We start from the raw sequence: 20,299 nt of genomic DNA, 5'->3' as shown, positions 1-20,299 counted from the left end.
AGCACGGGCGTTTAATCCGGTGCTTGCTTGGCAATAAAATGCACAAGACCTCGGGGACTTGTGCCTCTTCCCCCCTGCAAGCGAATATGCGGATCGACCCGCTATCGCCGACCCCCTACTATTCCCGAGTCCCGAAACTTGAGCCTTTACACACTGATGAAACTTTTGGGAAGTTGGTTCATGTTTTTCTTTTTATACATTTAGTCCTCGAGATGTGTTTTTTGCGAGGTAATTGGCAGGTTTGAAATCTATTACGCCTGTGAACACGGCCTGCTTTTGGTAGCCGTCAGACTGCCAAATTTACACAGCTTGAATAATCAAATCAGACGGAAGTCGCCGCAAACATGCATCCGCCAAAGGGAACCAATGACGACATCGGAGAGAGTAGACAAGACGTCGTTCTCAATCAGCAGAAAGTATCGAGCGATATGGGGGAGAGGAAATCCATCTCGGATGCAAAGAACATACAACGGACCGATGGCATCTCAGTCAGCGAGGACAAGGCACACCAACCCGGCAATCATGAAGAAAAAGATCCACCCCCAAAAGGCCCCACGAACGGCGGCCTGGTTGATACGGTGGACAAGACGGCATCGGGGACGGCAGCATCCATGATTAGCAGACTCACGTGGATCCCCAAGCGATGTCGCTATGATCCAGATAATCCTCCCCAGTTTTCATTACCCATGAACATGTTGATGGGATTGGTCAGTATAGGCAATCCGTTATTGCTTTTGAATAGCTCAAGAGGAACTAAGTCGGGGTATAGGCCGGGACCTTTACTGTTGCCAACCTTTACTACCCACAACCGGTAAGCCATGATTACTGCCCACCTCTCTTATATAAATGACTGACTTTGAGAATAGATCTTGAATATTCTGGCCCACGACTTCAATGTTAGCTTTGAGACTGCATCCAATGTTGCGACACTTTCGCAGGCTGGCTACGCCGTCGGCTTGTTATTTGTCTGCCCGCTTGGCGACAAAGTGCGCCGAAGACCCTTTGTCCTCACGTTAATCTGGGCAACGGCGACTGTGGTAGGCAATGATGTATCCTGCTACTCAAAAGACACGCGGTTGACAGGACATAGTGGCTTGGCTTGTGCCTCACCAACAATTTCAATGCCTTTATTGGACTGTCCTTTATATGTGGCGTTGGGTATGTGATCCTTTTGCCATGATCCCATGAATCCCAGACTGGCTGCCTTGCTTTGTGGCAGATTTTTGAATGCCCATTTCAGGATTTATGATAAGCGCGTACTGACTTTGTGCCGCCTTCGTAGAACCGTAACGCCACAGCTGATGCTTCCACTAGTTGGAGACTTGGCTCCTCCGCATAGGCGCGCAAGCTCGCTCTCTATTGTTGTCTCGGGGCTTGCACTTGGCATGCTGATTGCCAGGGTCTTGTCGGGTATCTTGGCTAATTTCACCTCTTGGCGGAACATATACTGGCTGGTGAGTTATAGATCAAGTCAGACCGTACACAAACACTAATGACTGGATTATCGCAGGCATTTGGGGCTCAGTACATGATACTTATTCTACTGTTCTTTTTCCTTCCGGACTACCCAGCAAAGGATCCTGGCCTTCCCTACTTTCAGTTGTTGTGGGACATCATCACAATGGTAGTCAAAGAGCCACTGTTGTTGCAAGCCTGCCTAACCGGATATCTGTTGAGCGCAGCGTTTACCTCCTTTTGGACGACTCTCACATTCCTCCTCGCTTCGCCGCCCTACAATTACTCGTCTCTAGAAATTGGTTTCTTTGCCTTTATTGGCATTGCCGTCATCACACTAGGTCCACTCTGGTCGCGACTGATCACGGACCGCTTCGTGCCGCTCTTCAGCGTCATTCTAGGCCTGTCGCTCGAATTCGTCGGCATTGTCATTGGCACCTTTATCGGCAAGTTCACCGTCGCGGGGCCCATTGTGCAGGCCATCACCATGGACACGGGCGCCAACTTTGCCCACACGGCCAACCGCACCAATGTCTACACCCACCTCGACCCCAAGAAGCGGAACCGCGTCAACACGGCCTACATGGTCTTTAGTTTTGCCGGCCAGCTGACGGGCACCGCCGTCGGCAACCGGCTGTATGCCCGCGGCGGCTGGACCTGGAGCGGCGGGTGCAATATTGCCTTTATCGGCTTTGCCATTGTCTTGTGCTTTCTCAGGGGCCCGCACGAAAAGGGTCTGGTCGGCTGGGGAGGCGGCTGGAGCGTTAGGAAAGATGTGGCCAAGAAGGAAAAGGACGAGGAAAACGGCAATAGTACCAGCCCAACGCCGAATCAGGAGCAAATGGCCGAGGAAGCCCAGACTTCTGCACCGCAAAATCCCCCGGCAGATGGGCACGAGGACAAGAAGTGATGGCTCTTGTACATGTATCGTATGCGGGTTGTAGATTTGAAAGCATGGAACGAACTGAGCATACCAAGTTTTGTGACCAATAGGTTTGTTGTGTGCTGCTTCCCCAGATTCCCATGCACTGGAATATGCAGTGTTGATGTGGCTGGCTCCTATTGTGCACCTAGTCGGCTAGGTGTCGAGTGCATAGTCTACTCCAATACTTATCGCATCAAACACCTACCGAGATTGTGCTTTACTGGTATTATAATTGCGCCTATCATGTCACGCAGACGGGACAATAAAGTTGACACGTACTTGATGACATCTTTCATTGGCCGAGATTTACATTATTTAGTAATACGGGAGGGGATACCGAATCGAGACATGACATGGGGTATGCAGTCGACTCTTGTCCGGCAGCGAGCGCTTTCGTCACTAATCATGCACACAAAAATAGCAATACTTGGAAATGAAGTATGAAGTGATGAACTCTCGCCATTCAGGTCGAGAAGGGGCAGCTTTTTGCTCTTTGCCCAAAATCTTTATTTCGAGTACACAAAGGCCTACCGTGCCGTACACATGACGTGTTTGTTCTTTAATTCTTCAAAAAATTCCATAACCAGAAAAGTAAAATAAAAATGAACGCTTTGTCGTAACCTTGTCCCAATGAATTTCTAGTAAAGTGTAGACATTATATAGTCTACCACTCAATGACCTCGTTAGGGAAGAACTCATTGATGAGCTCGAGGTAGTAAGGCTATAAGAGAACTTGTTAGTGAATGATCCAAATTATATAGAGGGATAATGAATAAAACATACCTTGAGCTTCTCAGCGTCGGGGATACCGTCGCTCTTGCTATACAAGTCATAGGGGTTGAAGGCCTTGACGGCCTCGAGCATCTGGTGGTCGTGCTCGTCCATGAGGTCGCGGTAGGCACCCTCCTTGTGCCAGGGGTAGAAGGAGTGGTAGCGGATCATGGCGAGGGCCTCGGCGGGCAGGGTCGACTGGTCCTTGACCACGTGGTAGAGGTACTCGTCGTGGCCCCAGGACAGCATGATGTTGTCGAGACCGCAGCCGGGCGAGTAGATGCCGTGCTTGGTGCTGTAGATGGGGTCGTTGATGTCGGGGTTCTCCTTGAAGGAGCCCGGGTAGATGATGCGCTCGTCAAAGGCGCAGCCCACGGGGAATGTGTCGCCGACGACGTCCCACTGGCCCTGAGAGCCGTAAAAGTACAGCAACTTGCCGAGATCGTGGATGAGACCGGTCAGCTGCATCCAGCGGGGCTTGCCGTCCTTACGAATAGCCTCGGCGGACTGGAGCAAGTGCTGGATCTGAGACAGGCTGGTGTCCGGGTCGGAGTCATCAATCAGGGTGTTGAGCTTCTCCATGGCCTCCCAGATGGTCATGTGGTGCTTCTCTCGGAACTTGAAGTCATTGCGTGCCTTGAGGTTGTATGCGACGGTCTGCTTAGTGTGTTGCTCGAGGTAAAAGTTCTTGACTCGGTCGCAAGCATCCTCGTATTGTCTAAATTGTGTCTTATCCTTCTCGGAGTCGAACTCGGACTTGGAGTTGAAGGCAGCCTCCTCCTCGGCCTTGGCCTTGGCGGCGGCAGCAGCCTTCTTCTGGTCCTTCAGAACGTTGACAGCATCAATCTGGTCTGAGAGGTCCTCGAGGGCCTGGCCATCGCGGGCCGTGGTGTCGTGGTCAACAAGGGCTCCGGGTGCCATCGTGTCTAATTGTGTTGAGACTTGGGTAGAGGTGAATGGGTATCGTGAGGTGATGGAAAGTATCGCCGTCTTGTAATATATATGTACAGGCGACAATCAATATTGTAGTTGTTGGTATTGTTTGATATGAATTGAATGTCGAAAATAATCATTTTGAAGTCAGTTCCAGGGTCGATATATACTGAAAAGTATATCATTATGGTGGAGACTGATGTAACTGGAGTTGCCGTCAGTAAACTGGGAATGCAGCAGTCAAAAAAGGATAAAATCGCCGAGGGTAAGTGCCGCACCACCCACTTGAGTGTCTAGTGTTTGACCTATATAAGTCAGATCGGGTCAAAATGCCCGAAGACTACCCCAAACGGAAATCATCTACCTCTCTCCACGGGGAAGACTATTCTTGCGCACGCATTACGCCGTCCACTAATTAGGCCTCGTGCTACTTGGCACCTCTGGCTCTAGATCGCCAATCTGTGGTTCTGAGTGCGGGGACCAGTAGGCAGTCAAGAATTTCTGATCGTCATCTTTTCTCATTCTAGGTTCCGTCGCGCCGCAAGTATTCCATACCCTTGCTTGCCCTATTTGCCGGGAAGGGGACCAAACAGACGGGCACTCGCGCCTCGCCTGCTTATCAACCCAAAGCCTAGAGGCCGATAGGCTACCCAGGTATCTATGCCAATGTGTAGCGCGTGTACCTACTTGATTGTGCCTGGAAATGTTTTCCTGAACGACCACACGAGGAAAGTCCGGAACTGGATTTGTTCAATGAGTTCATAATTCAGTGGGCAGTAGTCGATTCTAGCCATGCTCGTAGTCCGTCATCCACCCCCACACCCTCATAAGCTGCTGCTGTATTGCCTTTGTAGGACGTGCATGGTTCGTTTCTGTCTTTTTGAGCACGTCTAACATTGCCTCCTGGTCTGACCTGTTTTCGAATTGATCGCCAACTATAATGGTCAGTTTCGGAAATACATCCCGAGATTTCGAGCGACTGGAAACACTTACACATGGCAATCCCCATGGACGCAGTAAATAAAGCCGGGGGCGTCCATTGATTGCATGACCCAATCCCACATATCTGTCGCATCAAATAGTCGACTCGTTTCTTGGCCAGGTCAGTCCAAGTCTCTTCAAAACGGGGCTGGATAGAGTCGTTGTACTTACCGCTATGGCCTTTACAGCGGCAGCCCTCTTGGTACCAACTCTCGGTATTGCAGGATCAAACTGCGCCAACAATAACTGGGCCAGGATGTGATGCTGTACCCCGACAACTTTTCAGATACCACAATTAGCACGTCACTCATTGGCCTGCTGGAGTTCGATGCCTTACCATGACAACTCGAGTGATACCAGATTTGCGGAAATGCATCTGCAACACCTTGCTCCCGAAAATAAAAAGGTTCAAAGGATGGGGGTCGCGTCTCATCCCAGCGAGTGCATTGGTCGTTCAGGTACGTCCATCGAGAGTTTGGCTGGGCCGTCTCGGAAAAGCAAAAATTCAAAACATCGGCAAGATTTACCACCGCCCGGTTTGACCACGAATAGTCGTCAGTGGGCTCAAAGGAGCGGTCAACAATGAAATGATCAAGGCGGATTTTCACAGGCGCCTGAGTGCTCATGGCACTATAAATCTCCTGGCGTAGACCAACCCAATATGACGCTGCGCTCAGACTACCTGGCAGCATGATTTGATCTCCAACATTCACGAAAGCATGAATGCCTAGGAGGTGACCATGATTGTCCTGGCCTGAACTGGCTGCATTTCACACTCAGCTTTCAGTATTTCAAAATTGTAAACATTGAAAACTCACCATCCATTTCTTCAAGCATCCTCAAGATGATTGTAGCAGCGAAAAGGTTTTCATCAGATACAGTAAAAGAGTTATCCAGCATGGGGATGAGGTACCCAAGACATTCATCGTGATACCTATTGGAGGCCAACGGGTCATAATCACTTGTCTGGCTCAGATGCCTGGCGGCAATGGCAAAAATGGCTTTGAGCAGGGTTGGAGACATGGTCGCACGCTGTGGTACCACAAGCTCAAAATTTCGCAATGGGTCAGTCAAATCAAGCTAGATGTGCATGTTAGAGACGAGAAAAGAGCCGAAGCAAGTTGTGGATATACTTACACAAACTCCCAAGTGTTGTACATAGTGTCTAAACAAGTGTGCTTCGGTCTCATTCATCAATGAAAATGGGTCAGAAAGTGAAAGGTGTGAGAGGCTGCCAACACTCCTGGTGGGCGTGGGTAATTGCCTATCCTGGGGCGGTGGCTGCTGGGCTGAATGACTGCGGGCAATGGGGCTGTCGGAAACGTCTCTGTTCCTATCAGACCCTGACCAAGAAACAAAAGGCTTCTCGATGGGGGAAGGTTCAGATCGTGATATCGAATGAGTATGTGATGGACTGTGAGTTGTGCGCTGCTCCCGCGGCGACTCGCTTGCAGTAGGGTAGCGGTACGGCTCCTCTACGGGGCGAGGAGCCGCCTTGTCTGATGCATCATCCCGACTAGATTGGGGAGACCTAGGTGAATCTCCTCGGTCGCTCTGAGGTGTAAAGGAATTTTCTGGCGAGCTTCCGAATGCTAATGACGTTGTTTCGTCTATGTATGTCACTAATAAATGCATAAGTCGAATCAGTCTCTCACAAGAGTATGGCCAAGAGATGGGGACTTACGGCTTCTGGGGGTTTTGATCCATCGCTGGTTCTTCTTGAATGTATCTAGAGAGGCAAGGGTGTCAATTGAGCCTCAACAAACGATGGAGCTTATTGACTTTGATTGCCTGCCTGGTGGAAGAGAATGACGACATACCTTTTGCGGGCTTGAATTTGAAGGCAAGTTTGCACTCCCGGCCGGAGTTTGAGCACCGGGAGCATTTCGGTATTAGCCGGTCACATTTCAAATGATTCTCCCGGCACGGAAGGCTGCGGCGGCGCCGGAAACCAGGTCAGCATCTTAGCCGTCATACCCAAGGCAACGCTGCCGACTGTCACTCCACAAAACAAAGTTGAACGGAGCGCAAGGGCGTGAATGAATGAATCAACAACAAAAGGAAGAAATCGTACCATGGTGTGGCCAGGAGCTCCGCTTTCTCGTGTGAGGGCATTCGCGGTATCGTTCGAGGTATGAGCGGCCACTTGCAAGCCGGGCAAATCTCCTTACGTCTGCCACTCTTCAATCATTAAGTTTTCCGGAAGTGTTGGTATTAGAAGTGATCGTCCAGAGATGGGCAAAACGCCCGAGTGAGTGACACGGCAGCAAAATAGTTGCTGGGTAATGTATTGGTGTGTCTGTCTGGCTTAGGTCTGGGGGAGACCATCTTTGTCTGGGGTGCCACTGGGACTTGACTGGATGGCGGCCTGGGGTTGAATCCTCTTCCCCTCAAAAAGTTCCCAGGCCAACCCGGGGTACCTTGGGTATTCGACTGGGAAGTGCCTGCTCGCCCTGCCTGCCTGCCTTGCCTGATCTGGGGTTCTGGGGTGTGCTGTGTGCCCCGTATCCAATCCAGGTCAGACCCAGAAGAAATTCGACGTCATGGGACCCAAGGGATTAGCGGGGCACCCGGCAAATGGCAGCGAGAGAAAAACCTATCGCCGCTGTCCCATTCCCCCAATTCCCTCTAATCTACTGCAGCTTCCCCGCAGAACTCCACTGTCAGAGACACGCCAAGAGGCAACTCCCCCGGCCTTGCAATGATAATGTTTTTGTTCTGGGGTATCGGATTGGTCCAAGACCAGTTGCTATAATATACGCCTGACTGTATTGAGGCAATTGTCATGCAACTGTTACGTTTTTCATCTCTTATTAGTACATGCTATTGCTTGTAAACATTTTGCAGGCTAGGTAGGTATCGTGAAAAAGCCCTCGTGAGTAGCAAAGATATAACCGATGCTTCCTTCGGTCGTGCCTAGCGCTACACGAACATCAATTGTGTTGATCCCCAACAACGCATGACAAGCCTTTTCCAAGACACAATCCATCTAGTATATGAAGGGTATAGAGCAATTGCTATTCTTTGGTAGCGAGTGGCCCGTGCAAGAATAGCAATCGAGTTTGTTGTATCAATGGGGGAAACCTGGTCACTGAAATTCTGTGTACGCACTGCACTATGCCGTACTTGCTGATTCGTACGTCGACCCCTGGAAGTCTGCTGGCCAACATGGACAATGGCCTGGCCTGGACCCTGAACCACCTCATTTCTTGTGCTTGCTCAAAGCCCAGCCAATATTCAATTCCGCGGCTCTCGGAGAATTGAGGAGACAAGTAACGGCGCACGTGAGATATTGTTTTCATCTACAACTTCCATTGATTTTTTTCCACTCTGGAGTGCAAACAAAATCATTGAAGACTAGGAGAGAAAATTCGTTCATAACTTCCCCTTTTCCTCAAAACCTTCGAGTCAGCAACGGCGCCCCGCAAGTTCTAGTCAATACCCCCACATCGCCGCATCGCGAGCGCCTTCATGTGGAGATTATAACCGGGTCGCACAGTCAAGTCAAAAGAGAATTTTCGAGTCTCTCGGGTGAATCGGGTCTCGAGGTCCCTGCGCCCCAGTTCTGGTGAGACCAAACAAACCGCCAATCAACCTGCATGTGCATTTTGGGCAACTTGTCACGAACGAAGTTGCCTGCAGCAGCAGCTCGGATCTCCACGAGCCGCTAGACGCGCGACCTGCACCGTTTCATTCCGCCCAGAGGATCAACACACGCGGAGGACAAGTAAGATGGCTTCGGCGTCTGATTCTGCGTCTGCCACCGGCCATGCTGCTCGCGTGTCACAGGAGCAGCATGTCACTGCCGCTCAGGGGCACCACAACCACAATCCGGAGAAGCAGCCGGACGGCCCGGAAGACAATGTCGCCAGGCAGATGAGAGACCTCATCCAAGATGCCAAGCAGGCTACCGAAAAGGAGCACAGGATGACCCTTTGGCAGGGCATCCGGCTGTATCCAAAGGCTATTGGCTGGAGTGTCCTGATCTCAACCTGCATCTGCATGGAAGGCTATGATGTTTCCCTAGTCAACAACTTTTACGCCTTTGATCAGTTCAATCGCAAGTATGGTGAACAGCTGCCCGACGGCACTTGGCAGGTCCCAGCCCGATGGCAGGCAGGTCTCAGCAATGGTGCCACCGTGGGTGAGATTATCGGCCTTTTGATCAACGGCTGGGTCTCGGAGCGCTTCGGCTACCGGTATACTGTCATGGCTTGTCTAGTACTCATCATCGCCTTTACTGCAATCTTTTTCACGGCACAGACGGTTGTCACGCTGCAGATTGCCGAGATTCTTTGCGGTATTCCATGGGGTGTCTTCCAGACCCTTACTATCACCTATGCCTCCGAGGTCTGCCCTGTCGCGCTACGCGGTTATTTGGTGAGTCTGAATTAGCACGGATTTTTTAATAACACCAGAGTCTAACCGGAGGATAGACCACTTATATCAACTTTTGCTGGGGCATTGGCCAGGAGATTGGTATTGGTGTCATTATGGGCAACATGTGGAGGACCGACGAATGGGCTTATCGCATTGTGAGTAACCATCACGTCAAGTCATGTACGTTTTTGAGCGCACTGACACTTTGCAGCCATATGCATTGCAGTGGATGTGGCCGGTCCCGCTCCTGGTTGGAATCTACATGGCCCCCGAAAGTCCCTGGTGGCTTGTCCGCAGGGAGAGGCTTGATGAGGCAAAGCAGGCTCTGCTGAGATTGACGTCGATGGAAAAGGAGACTGAATTCGACGCCGATGAGACTATCGCCATGATGGTGCACACCACTGCTCTCGAGCAAAAGGTATGGAAATACGCTGCCTTTGAACACTATAGTCTCGCTAATATAAGCATGCAGATCACCAAAGGCGCTAGCTACCTCGACTGCTTTAGAGGAACTGACCTTCGACGGACAGAGGTAAGTACATGTTATACTGCTCATCTTTCAGCCAAGCTTACAATTGGTAGATTGTCTGCATGGTTTGGGCCATTCAAAATCTGAGCGGCAACTCATTCTCCAACTACTCCACGTGAGTCTTTCCCTGTTACCTTTACATTTGCATCGCTGAACTCCGCACAGATACTTCCTGGAACAGGCCGGTCTTGATTCATCCAAAGCCTACGCCTTTGCCCTGGGTCAATATGCCATCAATTGCGTGGGCGTCTTCGGTGCTTGGGGTCTCATGAAACTGGGAGTTGGCCGAAGGTCTTTGTACCTCTGGGGACTTGTTCTTCTATTCTTCATGCTGCTGATTCTGGGTTTCCTCGGCATGGTGCCAGATCGCACCACCGCCTCGTTGGCAACTGGATGCATCATGCTAGTATGGGCTTTGTGCTATCAGCTCACTGTTGGTACCGTCTGTTACTCCTTGGTGTCAGAGATCTCCACACGTCGACTGCAGATCAAGACGGTTGTTCTCGGCCGCGTTCTCTAGTGAGCTCCTTCTTCCACTACCGGTAGTGCAGAGATAGCTAACCCTCGTTTCTAGCAACATTGTCGCTATTGTCTGTGGAGTTCTCACCCCTTACATGTTGAACCCTGGTGCCTGGGACTGGGGCAATTATACAGGATTCTTCTGGGTACGGTCGCGTCGTTTAATCGTGAAGCATTTTGAACTGACAATTTTGTAGGCTGGAATTTGCGGACTTTGTATCATCTATACATACTTCCGGGTTCCTGAGCCGTCTGGCCGGTGAGTGGCTAACCCAAAACTCTTGATTCTTACATATAGTAGCAGTTGGCTGATCTCAATACCCCTTCAGAACCTTTGCAGAGCTCGACCTGCTCTTTGAGAAGCGCATCAAGGCTAGGAAGTTTGCGACGACCCAAGTCAACGTTTTCGAGCAGGACTTGGATGCCAAGTTGGCTGAGCAGTATAGAGACCAGATTGCGATCGCACACTTGGAGCACGATCTCAAACTGCATTAGTGGTCAAATTGAAGCCATAAACCTTGAGCTACAGAGGTGTGCTTATTTAATCTGTAGAGTAAGCTTGCCGAGAACGCCACAATGTGTTACAAGACGAATATGAGACAGCTCAACCATATACTAATACATATCAAAGACTTGTTGACAGTTGAGCGTCCACAGTAGCAACCATCGGTGGATTCGCCATAGGCTTGGCACAACGTTCCATTGCACCTATGATGAAGCTACCTAAGCAGACATGAAGACGGCGAGTCGTGCAAACCATGCATCAACTTTTGTCCTCATTTCGCGACAATTGAATATATCCCGAGAATATTGGGAATTGCCATAATATATGTAGCATTAGTGATTTACTTTGCAAAATCATGTCCTTTGTCCGCCTTTGACCGGCCGAGATCTGTGCCGACTGTTATCACTGCCGGGTGTCGATGCAATGAGAGCACCATCTGACATGGCCCCACCTGCTGTATAAGGAATGCGGACGGGATTGCGCCATGCGGAGAGTGCAGCCATTTACCCGTGATTCCCACGCGGTGATAAGAGAATGATGCGGAATACTTTTCAAGCACATGAAAGGAATGTAAACTCCATCTTGTCAGAGTGCCTGACTGTTTGTCGATACAACAGACGCAATGAGCGACTACACTATCCAAAAGGAAGCTTCCCGGATCTTCCACGACGTGCTTTTACAAGACGCACGCCTCGGCCTCCCAAAAGAGGTGATAGAAGCGGCCTCGCGGACAATCGTTGACGAGGAGACGCCGATTGCAAAGCCCTTTCTACCCGCGCCCACCAAGGCCAGTGAAACCAGCACGGCCCTGTGGGCTCTCCTCGCCACCTATGGCAATGTACTCGCGCAGCAGCGCTTCGGCATCACACAGACCGTGACTGTCAATAGCGACTTGGCGACAATCTTCATCTTTGCGTTTATGCTGACCAAGTTTGGAGACAAGAGCATCGGCGACCCGGACATCGTACCACGATACCAAAAGTACGACCTGGCCAAGCAATACCTGCCTTGGCGCCGATTATGCACTAATGTGTACCCAACAAAAGATGGAAGGTGGTTTCATACGCACGCCAGTCTAGATGCCAACAAGACCTTGCAGATGCTGGGTCTGCCCACGTCCGACGATGAAAAGGATGAGTTGAAGATCATTGGTCGCTATTGTGACAAGCTTAGGGAATACGACGCTGCCTGGTTGGACCTCGAGGCGAATGAACACTGGCGCCAGGCCGGCTGCATCGCGCTCACCAAGGAGGAGTATCTGGCGAGTGAGCACGGCAAGGTCGTCGCTCACGACCCCATCTACCTGGTTGAAGCGTTCCAGGACGAGAGACTTCCTCCGGTTCCGTGGCCGCAAGTTGACAATAGCACCACGTTTCGCCCCCTCGAGGGCATCAAGATCCTCGATCTCACCAGAGCCATTGCCGGGCCGACCATTGCGCGGCTCGCGGCGCTCTTTGGCGCGACCGTCGTGCGCATCTCCCACGAGCAGCTGTCCGAGCTGGGCGCCATTCTGGTCGAGAGCAACCTGGGCAAGGTCGACGTGAACCTGGACCTCAAGTCCGACGCGGGCCGCCAGACCCTGCTCCGCCTCCTCGAGGACGCCGACGTGCTGCTCGATGGCTTCCGCCCCGGTGCCCTCGATCGCCTCGGCTTTGGCCCCAAGTACGTGCACGAGCTGGCGCGGCGGCGCGGCCGGGGCCTGGTGTATGCCCGCGAGAACTGCTACGGCTGGGGCGGGCCCCTGTCGCATCGCAGCGGCTGGCAAATGATTAGCGACGCCGTCGTGGGGCTCTCTTGGGAGATGGGCAAGTTTGTCGGCCTCGACGAGCCCATTGTTCCGCCGCTGCCCAATGCCGACTTTCAGACTGGCATCATTGGCTGCTTGGGCATCATGAATGCGCTGGATCGGCGAGCCAGGGAGGGTGGCAATTACCTAGTCTCCATGTCGCTCAACCAGTACAATAGCTTCCTACTGTCGGTTGGTTCGCAGCCTGCGGATATCCAGGCCGGGTTGCAGGAAAAGTGGAAAGATATGAACTTTAGACACTATGATAACATGAACAGGATTTTGCGCAAGGTGAGCACGATTCGAAATTGTCACTTTCGTGGTCTACGCTTCGCTAACACTCGGTAGCTCATACCTGCATTCCCGGAGAAAGTGCCAGAACTCTTTTCTCCGGCGTATTTTGAAAAGATCAGCGCAGACTGGGGAACGCCTGGAGAGGAATTGACAATCTTGAAGCCAGTGGTGAAGTATGAGAAGACGGAACTCAAGTACGATTATGGAAGTACGGAGAAGGGGAAACATCCAGCAGAATGGCCAAGTCAGCAGCTATAACGGTGAAATGAGGATTGTTGGGTCTAGTCGCATCGATGATAGCAAGGTGCGCCAAACACGGTAAAGGCCGTGACGCCTTTACCAACTTGCAGTTTAGAGCATGCTTTGGCCTTTCGCCAAAGAGCTCAGGGAGTCGCAATGCTGACTCCAAGATAATGTACAAAGGAAAGAGCATCGCACACGCATCTACAGTTTACATTCTGCAGGGTCGCCCAGGTCATTCACATGTAAGAAAGGACAGTGATTGCAAATATATTCGTTCATTCAATAAGGCAACCTGACTGAGACCACCTAGTTCACTTTACTAAACCTATTCTTTGCAAACCCAATCGTATAGTCCCCCAGTAGAGACTGCGTGGAACCAACTGCCGTAGGTAGTTCGGCAATACTGGTTCATGCTGACCCCACACCGAATGTTGTCGAGTGTATTGACACACTGCCAATCATAGGGGCCTTTTCCCTTGGTGGAGGCTGTCCACGTAGGCCCATATTGCTCGTGACATGCGTCGACAACGCTAATCCCTAGGCTGGCAGATGCTGGGACAGCAAGCAGAAGCAGACCAGCGACGGCGGTGGAGATGCCAGAGTACTTGAACATCGTGATGCTTGGAGCCTAGAGAAAATAGCATGAGTTAGTCATCGGTATTGCTGCAGTAACTCATGAAAAATGTCTCACTTGACTGATGATGGTAGGAACACCAATTGCTAATGGGGGACTGGTTCAATGGATGAGGGTACTTGAATGGTAAAGAGAACGAACTTGATCATTACAAAAATGGAAGCTCATATTTATATTCCAAGATACTATAGTAAAGATTGGATAGTTTGGTGAGAAGCTATGGTTTCGAGCATCGTGATCTCAGCTCATGCGCGTACGGCACAAACTTGAATATTGTCCATTCAAATGAACACATGCAGTGCATTCGAATGTCTCAGCTGTAAACTTACCAAGGCTCGTTCGATAGAAGAGTACCGATAGACCACCACGGGAATAAATCAGGAGAGTTACAATTATGACAGAATACCGACCAGAAACCCTGAAAGAAAAGAAACAAGACTAGCCCTAGCAATTTATTCCGCGGCAGCATCAACGTGGCCGTTCATCTATCTTCACAATCCAAAATCATCATCTGCATGTCAATACGCGAGCGTCGGAGACAAAGTTGAACGCACTCTATTCAATCAAGCCGAGGAAGTCCGGGCACGTATCTTGCATGCGATACTAAAGTCTCGTGAGCGCTGCCGCCGGTCGTTCGTACATGAAATATTTTGGATGCTCACAGTTTCCGAGCTGCCATGTGAGCCTCGCCATTGGAGGAGGAGCTGGATTTGGCTCATATATGTACATTACGTGCAGAGCTGAAAGCAGAAAAAGAATCGTGTAGGAGACCATAGATTGTCGAATGATTGGTGAATGATCGCAAATGGAGCAAGGCGGAGGAAGTACAGGTACATAAATGGCATGTCAACAGCTTAGTGGCGTGGAGTCTAGGCCCTTCCGCTGCTCATGCTGCCGTGGACTTTTGGCTGCCGTGAACCCTTTGGCTACTGGTACGCAAAGCGGCTGGAAATGTCTTGGGCATCCGCTCAGGGCGGGCAGCAGAGCTGAACTTGTCGATTTGCAATATGACCATGAGTACATACCGACATTCCGCGGTAGAAACAATGCCAGGACTTTAATTCCGCCCGCAATAGCATTGATTGAACACCTCTTGACCCCGGAAGATGTTGGAATTGAAGTAAACTGGTATATTGTCATTTAGATGACCAATCAATAAAAACCAGTACATGCAATGATGTCTTCATCTACCACCAGTGGCATATGCCAGGCTCTACCAGGCGAGCCCCACCAATTAGCCCCGCTACCGCCTATATGTAGACAACGGTTTGTGCTATGACACATTTGTTGCTAAAACAATGGGACATGAGGAGACAGTAGTCCTTTTTCCAGTAGACATCTGATAGACTCTTAGAGGGGCCTATTATGGGAAGCTCATGGAACAAAGAGTGATATTCTCACATGGAGGTCTTTCCAGCCGCATTGATCCTTTATGGTTCTTTGTCTTACAACAAAAATGTTGTACACACTTATACAATACTGTCTGCGACAATCTTGTTGTGGGGACTTGATAGAAAATTCTACAGTCAAATCTGATTATAAAATGAAAGGTAGCGGTCACGGAAATGAGGAGTGTTCTAGTACCAAACAAGCTTTCAAAGCAAGTATCCCTCAAACCTCAGACCTACTCTCACCGACCTCGGTCAAAGTTTGAAATAACCAACAAAAACCTAGCACTGACAAAAGACTATCAGCTTCGAAACAATCGACTCATCATGGCGATGCCCAGAGCTAAACCTGACACATTCATGGTCAAGTATGTGTACCCGTGTGGTGAGGAGAACCTAACAGAGTTCCGTCTGAGCCTCCTCCCATTCATAAAGGCTGTGATGAATGTGGAAGAGCCCATGAGACTAAAGCCGACATTGACCATTTACTTTTCCAGGTCTCTCCAACATTGCAATCGCTGTTCAGATTCCATCCCAGATTCAGAGTCCGAGACAGAGAAAGAGCCAAAGCCTACGATTTTCTACGACTTCGATTGTGGACATGACTGGACGCAGGCTCTAACCCGAGAGACTCTCACAATATTAGAAAACCGTGGTGTTATCCGCACCGGTAATAGAACAGCGTATCTCAGGGTGCGGGCATCTCACTGCCGGGACTGTCGCAACCGTGCTTTTGACGCCCTATTCAGCGACCTTTACACCATCGCTGCCCCCAACGGTGCTCCGCCACCAACGAATATTCGCGAGGTATTGTTGGATCAATTGCGACAACTGCACGAGGCATATACAATTGACGTGCTTACACCTAACATGTATAAGCAGCTACTCGGCCTGGTGGCGCAAGCATTCGTGGACCACCTGGGTGATCAGTCTATGGCTTCCTGGCTTGGGAATGAACCCTTCAATGCATTTTTTGTTGATGACTTGCGCAAGAGAATTCGCGAGGAACGTTATGAAGCTTCTTCGAGACGGTAAGTCGCTATTGAATGCTCTTGGATAGATGGAACTACGACTCTCGTGGCAAATATTTGATCATTTAGGTAGGCATTCAGCTACATGACAGCATCAATTAAAACCCATCTCTCCAATCTTTGAAAATCAGGAAATATCACGAGTGACATGTGAACATTACTAACAAGCGCCTCCGTATCTTACAGTTCCTTACTTTACTACTTACCAGTTGTTCACTCTAATTTCGCATTCTGGCACTCGCCAGAGCACTTCTGATACACAGAAGCCTGCGCATACCCTCCACAAATCTGTCCTCCATCTCCTCCACATTTATACTCGCACTCGCCGATCGTCCCGTTGGCCGGCATCCTATCTGCTGCGACACCATTACCACAAAAGCACTGTGTCTTGTACTCCAGACCAGCGTAGTTGAACCCAGCTGCGTCGCAATACGCGATGCACTTGTCCACCGTCATGTCGGTGGTATCTTGCGAGGCGCCGTCGAGCGTCCGGCTCTGGCCAGCTGGATCTTTTACACAGCCAACATACCGCCACTTTAGTGTAGTCGACACATCGGTAAAGGGCAGAATCGGATCACCAATTGTATCCACGGCGCCACAGTCATGCTGATAGACGGCTTCGCCGGGACCGGACTGGATGGGATTACATCCGGGCAGCGCGGCAAGGACGCCGTCCGTCACGTCTTCGTTGACCCGGGGTAAAAGTTTGCACGCGGCCATTTCGTCATCGGTGCGCAGGTCAAAGACGCTGCACTTTTCAATTACTCCGCTGTTGTCCGTACACTCTGTGATTGCCTTTTGTAGGACGTCAACATCCCACCCGTTGAGAAAATCCCCGTGATAGCCGTAGCCGTCGGGGTCCCTGTCCAGTGGTTAATACCAGGATCTCCGTGTTTGACACACAAGTCTACATACCCGTGAGAGAAAACAAATGGCTGCTTGTCGCCATACCACATGTCTTTGAAATCATCGACATTCCAGGTGACTTCATAGAATATCGTTATAAACCGTTTCGGATGTGTACTTGGACACGGACCCGTATCTGTCCCAGAGGGATATGCCATGTGGCTTTTGTGGTCGGGGGAGTCGAGATCAACTCCGTTCCAGCAAGAAGGAAAAGTGAGCTGTGTACGCAAGCCATTCGGGCAGTTGTGTTTTGGTAGCTCTGGTGTCGCAGGCTCAGTGATGCCAAGACACACAAAGGACACTGCTGACTCCTCGATGGAGTTGGTGTGGTTTCTGTTTAGTGGATTGCCTGCTATCATGCGAAAGTCCCTGGGGAAAGAAATCAGACCCTTTTCAAACTCGGGGTCCTTTTCGTCTTGTCGCTGTCTGTGGACTTGTTAGCAAGAGGCGCTGCCATGCCGAGCGATTTCTTTTCACGTGGCTTACAGGTAATAGATCAGTGCTCCGCCAGATTGCTTGACCGGAATAAAGGTGCCATTCTCGGCGTGGTAGTAGAGGTTGGGTACCCAGTAGCTAGAAAGGTCTTGCTTTGCTTTACATGTAGAACATGTTGCGGTTTGTGTGTCGGCATAATTCATGGAAAAGTTGAATGCATTTGAGCCCATGACCGTGTGGGCATGAGTTGACACGACGCCGGGATCCATGATTGGATCGGCTCGTTCAACTACCACGGGCGAAGAGCATGGTAGCCGCCAAAAGGCGGTCACCTCAACGGTGAGTGCGACTATACACACAGCAGTCTTTCTGATTACAGCTGAGATCATCCTTGTCGATTTGGCCAAGTGTGGCGAGAGTAGAAGAGCAAAATATCTCTCGAAATGTCACATATTCCTTTGAAGTGGAGGATCGAGTGCAACTGAACTTAGTCATCGCTTTGTGACAGCAGTGCAGTTAAGAAACCGTATAAAGAAACTAATCCAAAAACCTTTCCTTTTATCAAGCTTTTGTGTTAGTGGTTATAATGACAAAGCAGCCATTTTGCGCCTGTCCGCGCTAGAATTTCAAGCGTTTTCAAGAATTTCCGGCGTTAAATACCACTATCTACTTACCTAGACTTGTAGTATTGCTCTCAGGCTTTTCATCATTGCCATAGGAGCGATAGACTCTATGACGCGACTTCCGGCTGGGACTTCCGGCTGGAGAGTGCATCTTGGTGCTCCTTTCGATCATGACAATCTCCTTGGCAATGTCGTAACTTTTCAAAGTTTTCTGAATGGCACTCTCGTTTGCAAGACGCGCTAGTTCGTCTTGACTGTTTCTCATGTACTTGGCCAAGCCCACCTTATCTGTGGCTCTCAGCTGTAGTGTAGCCGCTCCAGAACGCTCTTTGTCTCCAGTATTTGGAACAAAGGGGAATCTCGAGGCCAGAGCCGTCATAAAGCCTCAGACAACCACCATGGGCGCCTTGGAGACATCCAAGCTCGGCAAAAGCTTGATTGTTTGCCATGCAGTATTCCCCCTTGTCTCTTGCGGCCTCGAGAGAGCCCTCAAATTGACACCCATGTAGCGTGCAACGCGATGGTTCGACAAAAGCGCGCTTATAATAGTATTCATACTTGATGCATTCATGCTGCTTGCAGCATCCGTCAGGAACGACACTGAGATTAAAGCATTCACTATTGCGGCACTAATGATGAATACAATGTTCGGACGGAGCGTGTCTTGAGTCTATTCGGATTCGAGTGTAGTTCAAAACAATGCGTGTATCTTGATTGTACATTATTAACGCTATAACATGATTCCTTTGATTATAGATACTCAAATCTGTCACAAAACATGCCATTCTCAGTCTGTTTAGCTCTTGCGTGTCATTTGGTACCAGATCTCAGCACTCAAAACTGCGAGCATGTCGCCGCCAGATACCGTTCAATAGGAAAGCCTTCGTCATTGAAGATATGCGTGATACGACCAGTATCTGAAATAAAGAATAAAAATGGTCTACATCTACGAAATTAATGTGTGAACAAACAGACTTCATCAACCCTTCCCGTTGTGTCACCCGAAGGGTGCCACATAGCCAGCCACACTGTGGCGCATCAATGCGGCAAGCACCTAGGAGCACATTCATCAAAGCACTGCACCGTTTTTGAACCTCCGTGATACACTGTCAGTTATGAACTCAATGTGGAAGAATTCACTAGCACCCTTTCATTCTCGACGCGGAATATGCCCTTCGCAGCGTAAAGTTACCTGCATAACTTTCGCCACAAATCAGTGAGAAGAAGACTAAAAGGAAGAAGATGGTAACGATGATGCGCCAGAAACTGCGATAATAACGCTAAATGCAACATATGATATACTTGAGTATTTCGTTATATTCGATGAAGTGAGTGTATCTTTGAGCAACAGTGCAAATCGCTGAGCTCATTCATTGCGAATTTGTCCAAAGTGGTTAAATATATCAACCCGTGGAAAGCCACCCATGCCATCTTCTTCGGTGGATCTCCAGTATATCATTCAGAGAGACACCAGCCCTCGTCATAGCTTCCCTTGGCGTGATGAAGGTCTGAGCTGGAGCGGAAATGTAGGATCACTATCTGAGCGTCAGTCTTCTGACCATGCATGCTTCTGTGGGAATCATACTTTGTGTTCTTGTATCAAGTGCTCTACAAACGATTCTTAGACAACAGCGAACGGCTCGGGATAGCTACCACTTCGCTTAACGACATTGAAAGGTTCAGAGTCACGCTTCACAACATTGAACGGCGCGAAATTCTCCTTCCGCTTCACAACGTTGAATGGCTCTGTCTCGCGCTTGACGACGTTGAAAGGCTCAGTATCGCGCACAACATTGAAAGGCTCAGAGTCTCGCTTTACAACGTTGAAGGGTTCAGTATCCCGCACAACGTTAAACGGTTCAGTATCCCGCACAACGTTGAAAGGCTCAGAGTCCCGCTTGACGACGTTGAATGGCTCTGTCTCACGCTTTACCACGTTAAAGGGTTCTGTGTTGCGCTTG

General features: G+C 50.0%; 9 protein-coding genes across 9 annotated transcripts in view; 4 read left to right on the top strand and 5 right to left on the bottom strand.

Annotated features, from left to right (window-relative positions):
• Window positions 1–344: 344 nt before the first annotated feature.
• Window positions 345–2,365, top strand: PFICI_02678 (uncharacterized protein; the record flags this gene model as incomplete). Its single annotated transcript, XM_007831259.1, has 6 exons — window positions 345–707; window positions 770–811; window positions 867–1,037; window positions 1,091–1,158; window positions 1,283–1,454; window positions 1,511–2,365. 6 exons carry the CDS (start codon window positions 345–347, stop codon window positions 2,363–2,365), a joined length of 1,671 nt encoding a protein of 556 aa, XP_007829450.1.
• A 679-nt stretch (window positions 2,366–3,044) lies between these two features.
• On the bottom strand, window positions 3,045–4,072 carry PFICI_02677 (uncharacterized protein; the record flags this gene model as incomplete). The annotated part of the gene is made up of 2 exons (XM_007831258.1): window positions 3,045–3,101; window positions 3,164–4,072. 2 exons carry the CDS (start codon window positions 4,070–4,072, stop codon window positions 3,045–3,047), a joined length of 966 nt encoding a protein of 321 aa, XP_007829449.1.
• Window positions 4,073–4,870: 798 nt separating this feature from the next.
• PFICI_02676 (uncharacterized protein) lies at window positions 4,871–6,772 on the bottom strand (the record flags this gene model as incomplete). The annotated part of the gene is made up of 7 exons (XM_007831257.1): window positions 4,871–5,019; window positions 5,078–5,177; window positions 5,237–5,343; window positions 5,403–5,828; window positions 5,884–6,145; window positions 6,203–6,581; window positions 6,750–6,772. The coding sequence occupies 7 exons, from the start codon at window positions 6,770–6,772 to the stop codon at window positions 4,871–4,873; spliced, it is 1,446 nt and encodes a 481-aa protein (XP_007829448.1).
• Window positions 6,773–8,797: 2,025 nt separating this feature from the next.
• Window positions 8,798–10,988, top strand: PFICI_02675 (uncharacterized protein; the record flags this gene model as incomplete). Its single annotated transcript, XM_007831256.1, has 9 exons — window positions 8,798–9,445; window positions 9,502–9,600; window positions 9,657–9,863; window positions 9,918–9,977; window positions 10,028–10,089; window positions 10,140–10,493; window positions 10,549–10,639; window positions 10,691–10,752; window positions 10,823–10,988. 9 exons carry the CDS (start codon window positions 8,798–8,800, stop codon window positions 10,986–10,988), a joined length of 1,749 nt encoding a protein of 582 aa, XP_007829447.1.
• Window positions 10,989–11,620: 632 nt separating this feature from the next.
• On the top strand, window positions 11,621–13,336 carry PFICI_02674 (uncharacterized protein; the record flags this gene model as incomplete). The annotated part of the gene is made up of 2 exons (XM_007831255.1): window positions 11,621–13,075; window positions 13,133–13,336. The coding sequence occupies 2 exons, from the start codon at window positions 11,621–11,623 to the stop codon at window positions 13,334–13,336; spliced, it is 1,659 nt and encodes a 552-aa protein (XP_007829446.1).
• A 2,334-nt stretch (window positions 13,337–15,670) lies between these two features.
• On the top strand, window positions 15,671–16,378 carry PFICI_02673 (uncharacterized protein; the record flags this gene model as incomplete). Its single annotated transcript, XM_007831254.1, has 1 exon — window positions 15,671–16,378. One exon carries the CDS (start codon window positions 15,671–15,673, stop codon window positions 16,376–16,378), a length of 708 nt encoding a protein of 235 aa, XP_007829445.1.
• Window positions 16,379–16,587: 209 nt separating this feature from the next.
• Window positions 16,588–18,104, bottom strand: PFICI_02672 (uncharacterized protein; the record flags this gene model as incomplete). Its single annotated transcript, XM_007831253.1, has 3 exons — window positions 16,588–17,236; window positions 17,290–17,706; window positions 17,767–18,104. 3 exons carry the CDS (start codon window positions 18,102–18,104, stop codon window positions 16,588–16,590), a joined length of 1,404 nt encoding a protein of 467 aa, XP_007829444.1.
• A 172-nt stretch (window positions 18,105–18,276) lies between these two features.
• Window positions 18,277–18,717, bottom strand: PFICI_02671 (uncharacterized protein; the record flags this gene model as incomplete). The annotated part of the gene is made up of 2 exons (XM_007831252.1): window positions 18,277–18,281; window positions 18,390–18,717. 2 exons carry the CDS (start codon window positions 18,715–18,717, stop codon window positions 18,277–18,279), a joined length of 333 nt encoding a protein of 110 aa, XP_007829443.1.
• A 1,242-nt stretch (window positions 18,718–19,959) lies between these two features.
• The window catches only part of PFICI_02670 (uncharacterized protein), a gene marked incomplete at both ends in the record, with an annotated part of 709 nt that continues 369 nt past the window's right edge, over window positions 19,960–20,299 (bottom strand). The window contains one exon of the mRNA XM_007831251.1: window positions 19,960–20,265. Within this exon, the coding sequence (XP_007829442.1) occupies window positions 19,960–20,265 (306 nt within the window). The remainder of the gene's footprint in view (window positions 20,266–20,299) is intronic.

Source organism: Pestalotiopsis fici (genome assembly GCF_000516985.1).
Source record: "Pestalotiopsis fici W106-1 unplaced genomic scaffold PFICI_Scf_2, whole genome shotgun sequence".
Lineage (NCBI taxonomy): Eukaryota > Fungi > Ascomycota > Sordariomycetes > Amphisphaeriales > Sporocadaceae > Pestalotiopsis > Pestalotiopsis fici.
The sequence above is the reverse complement of the archived record's forward strand: the minus strand, read 5'-3'. Positions and strand labels throughout refer to the sequence as shown.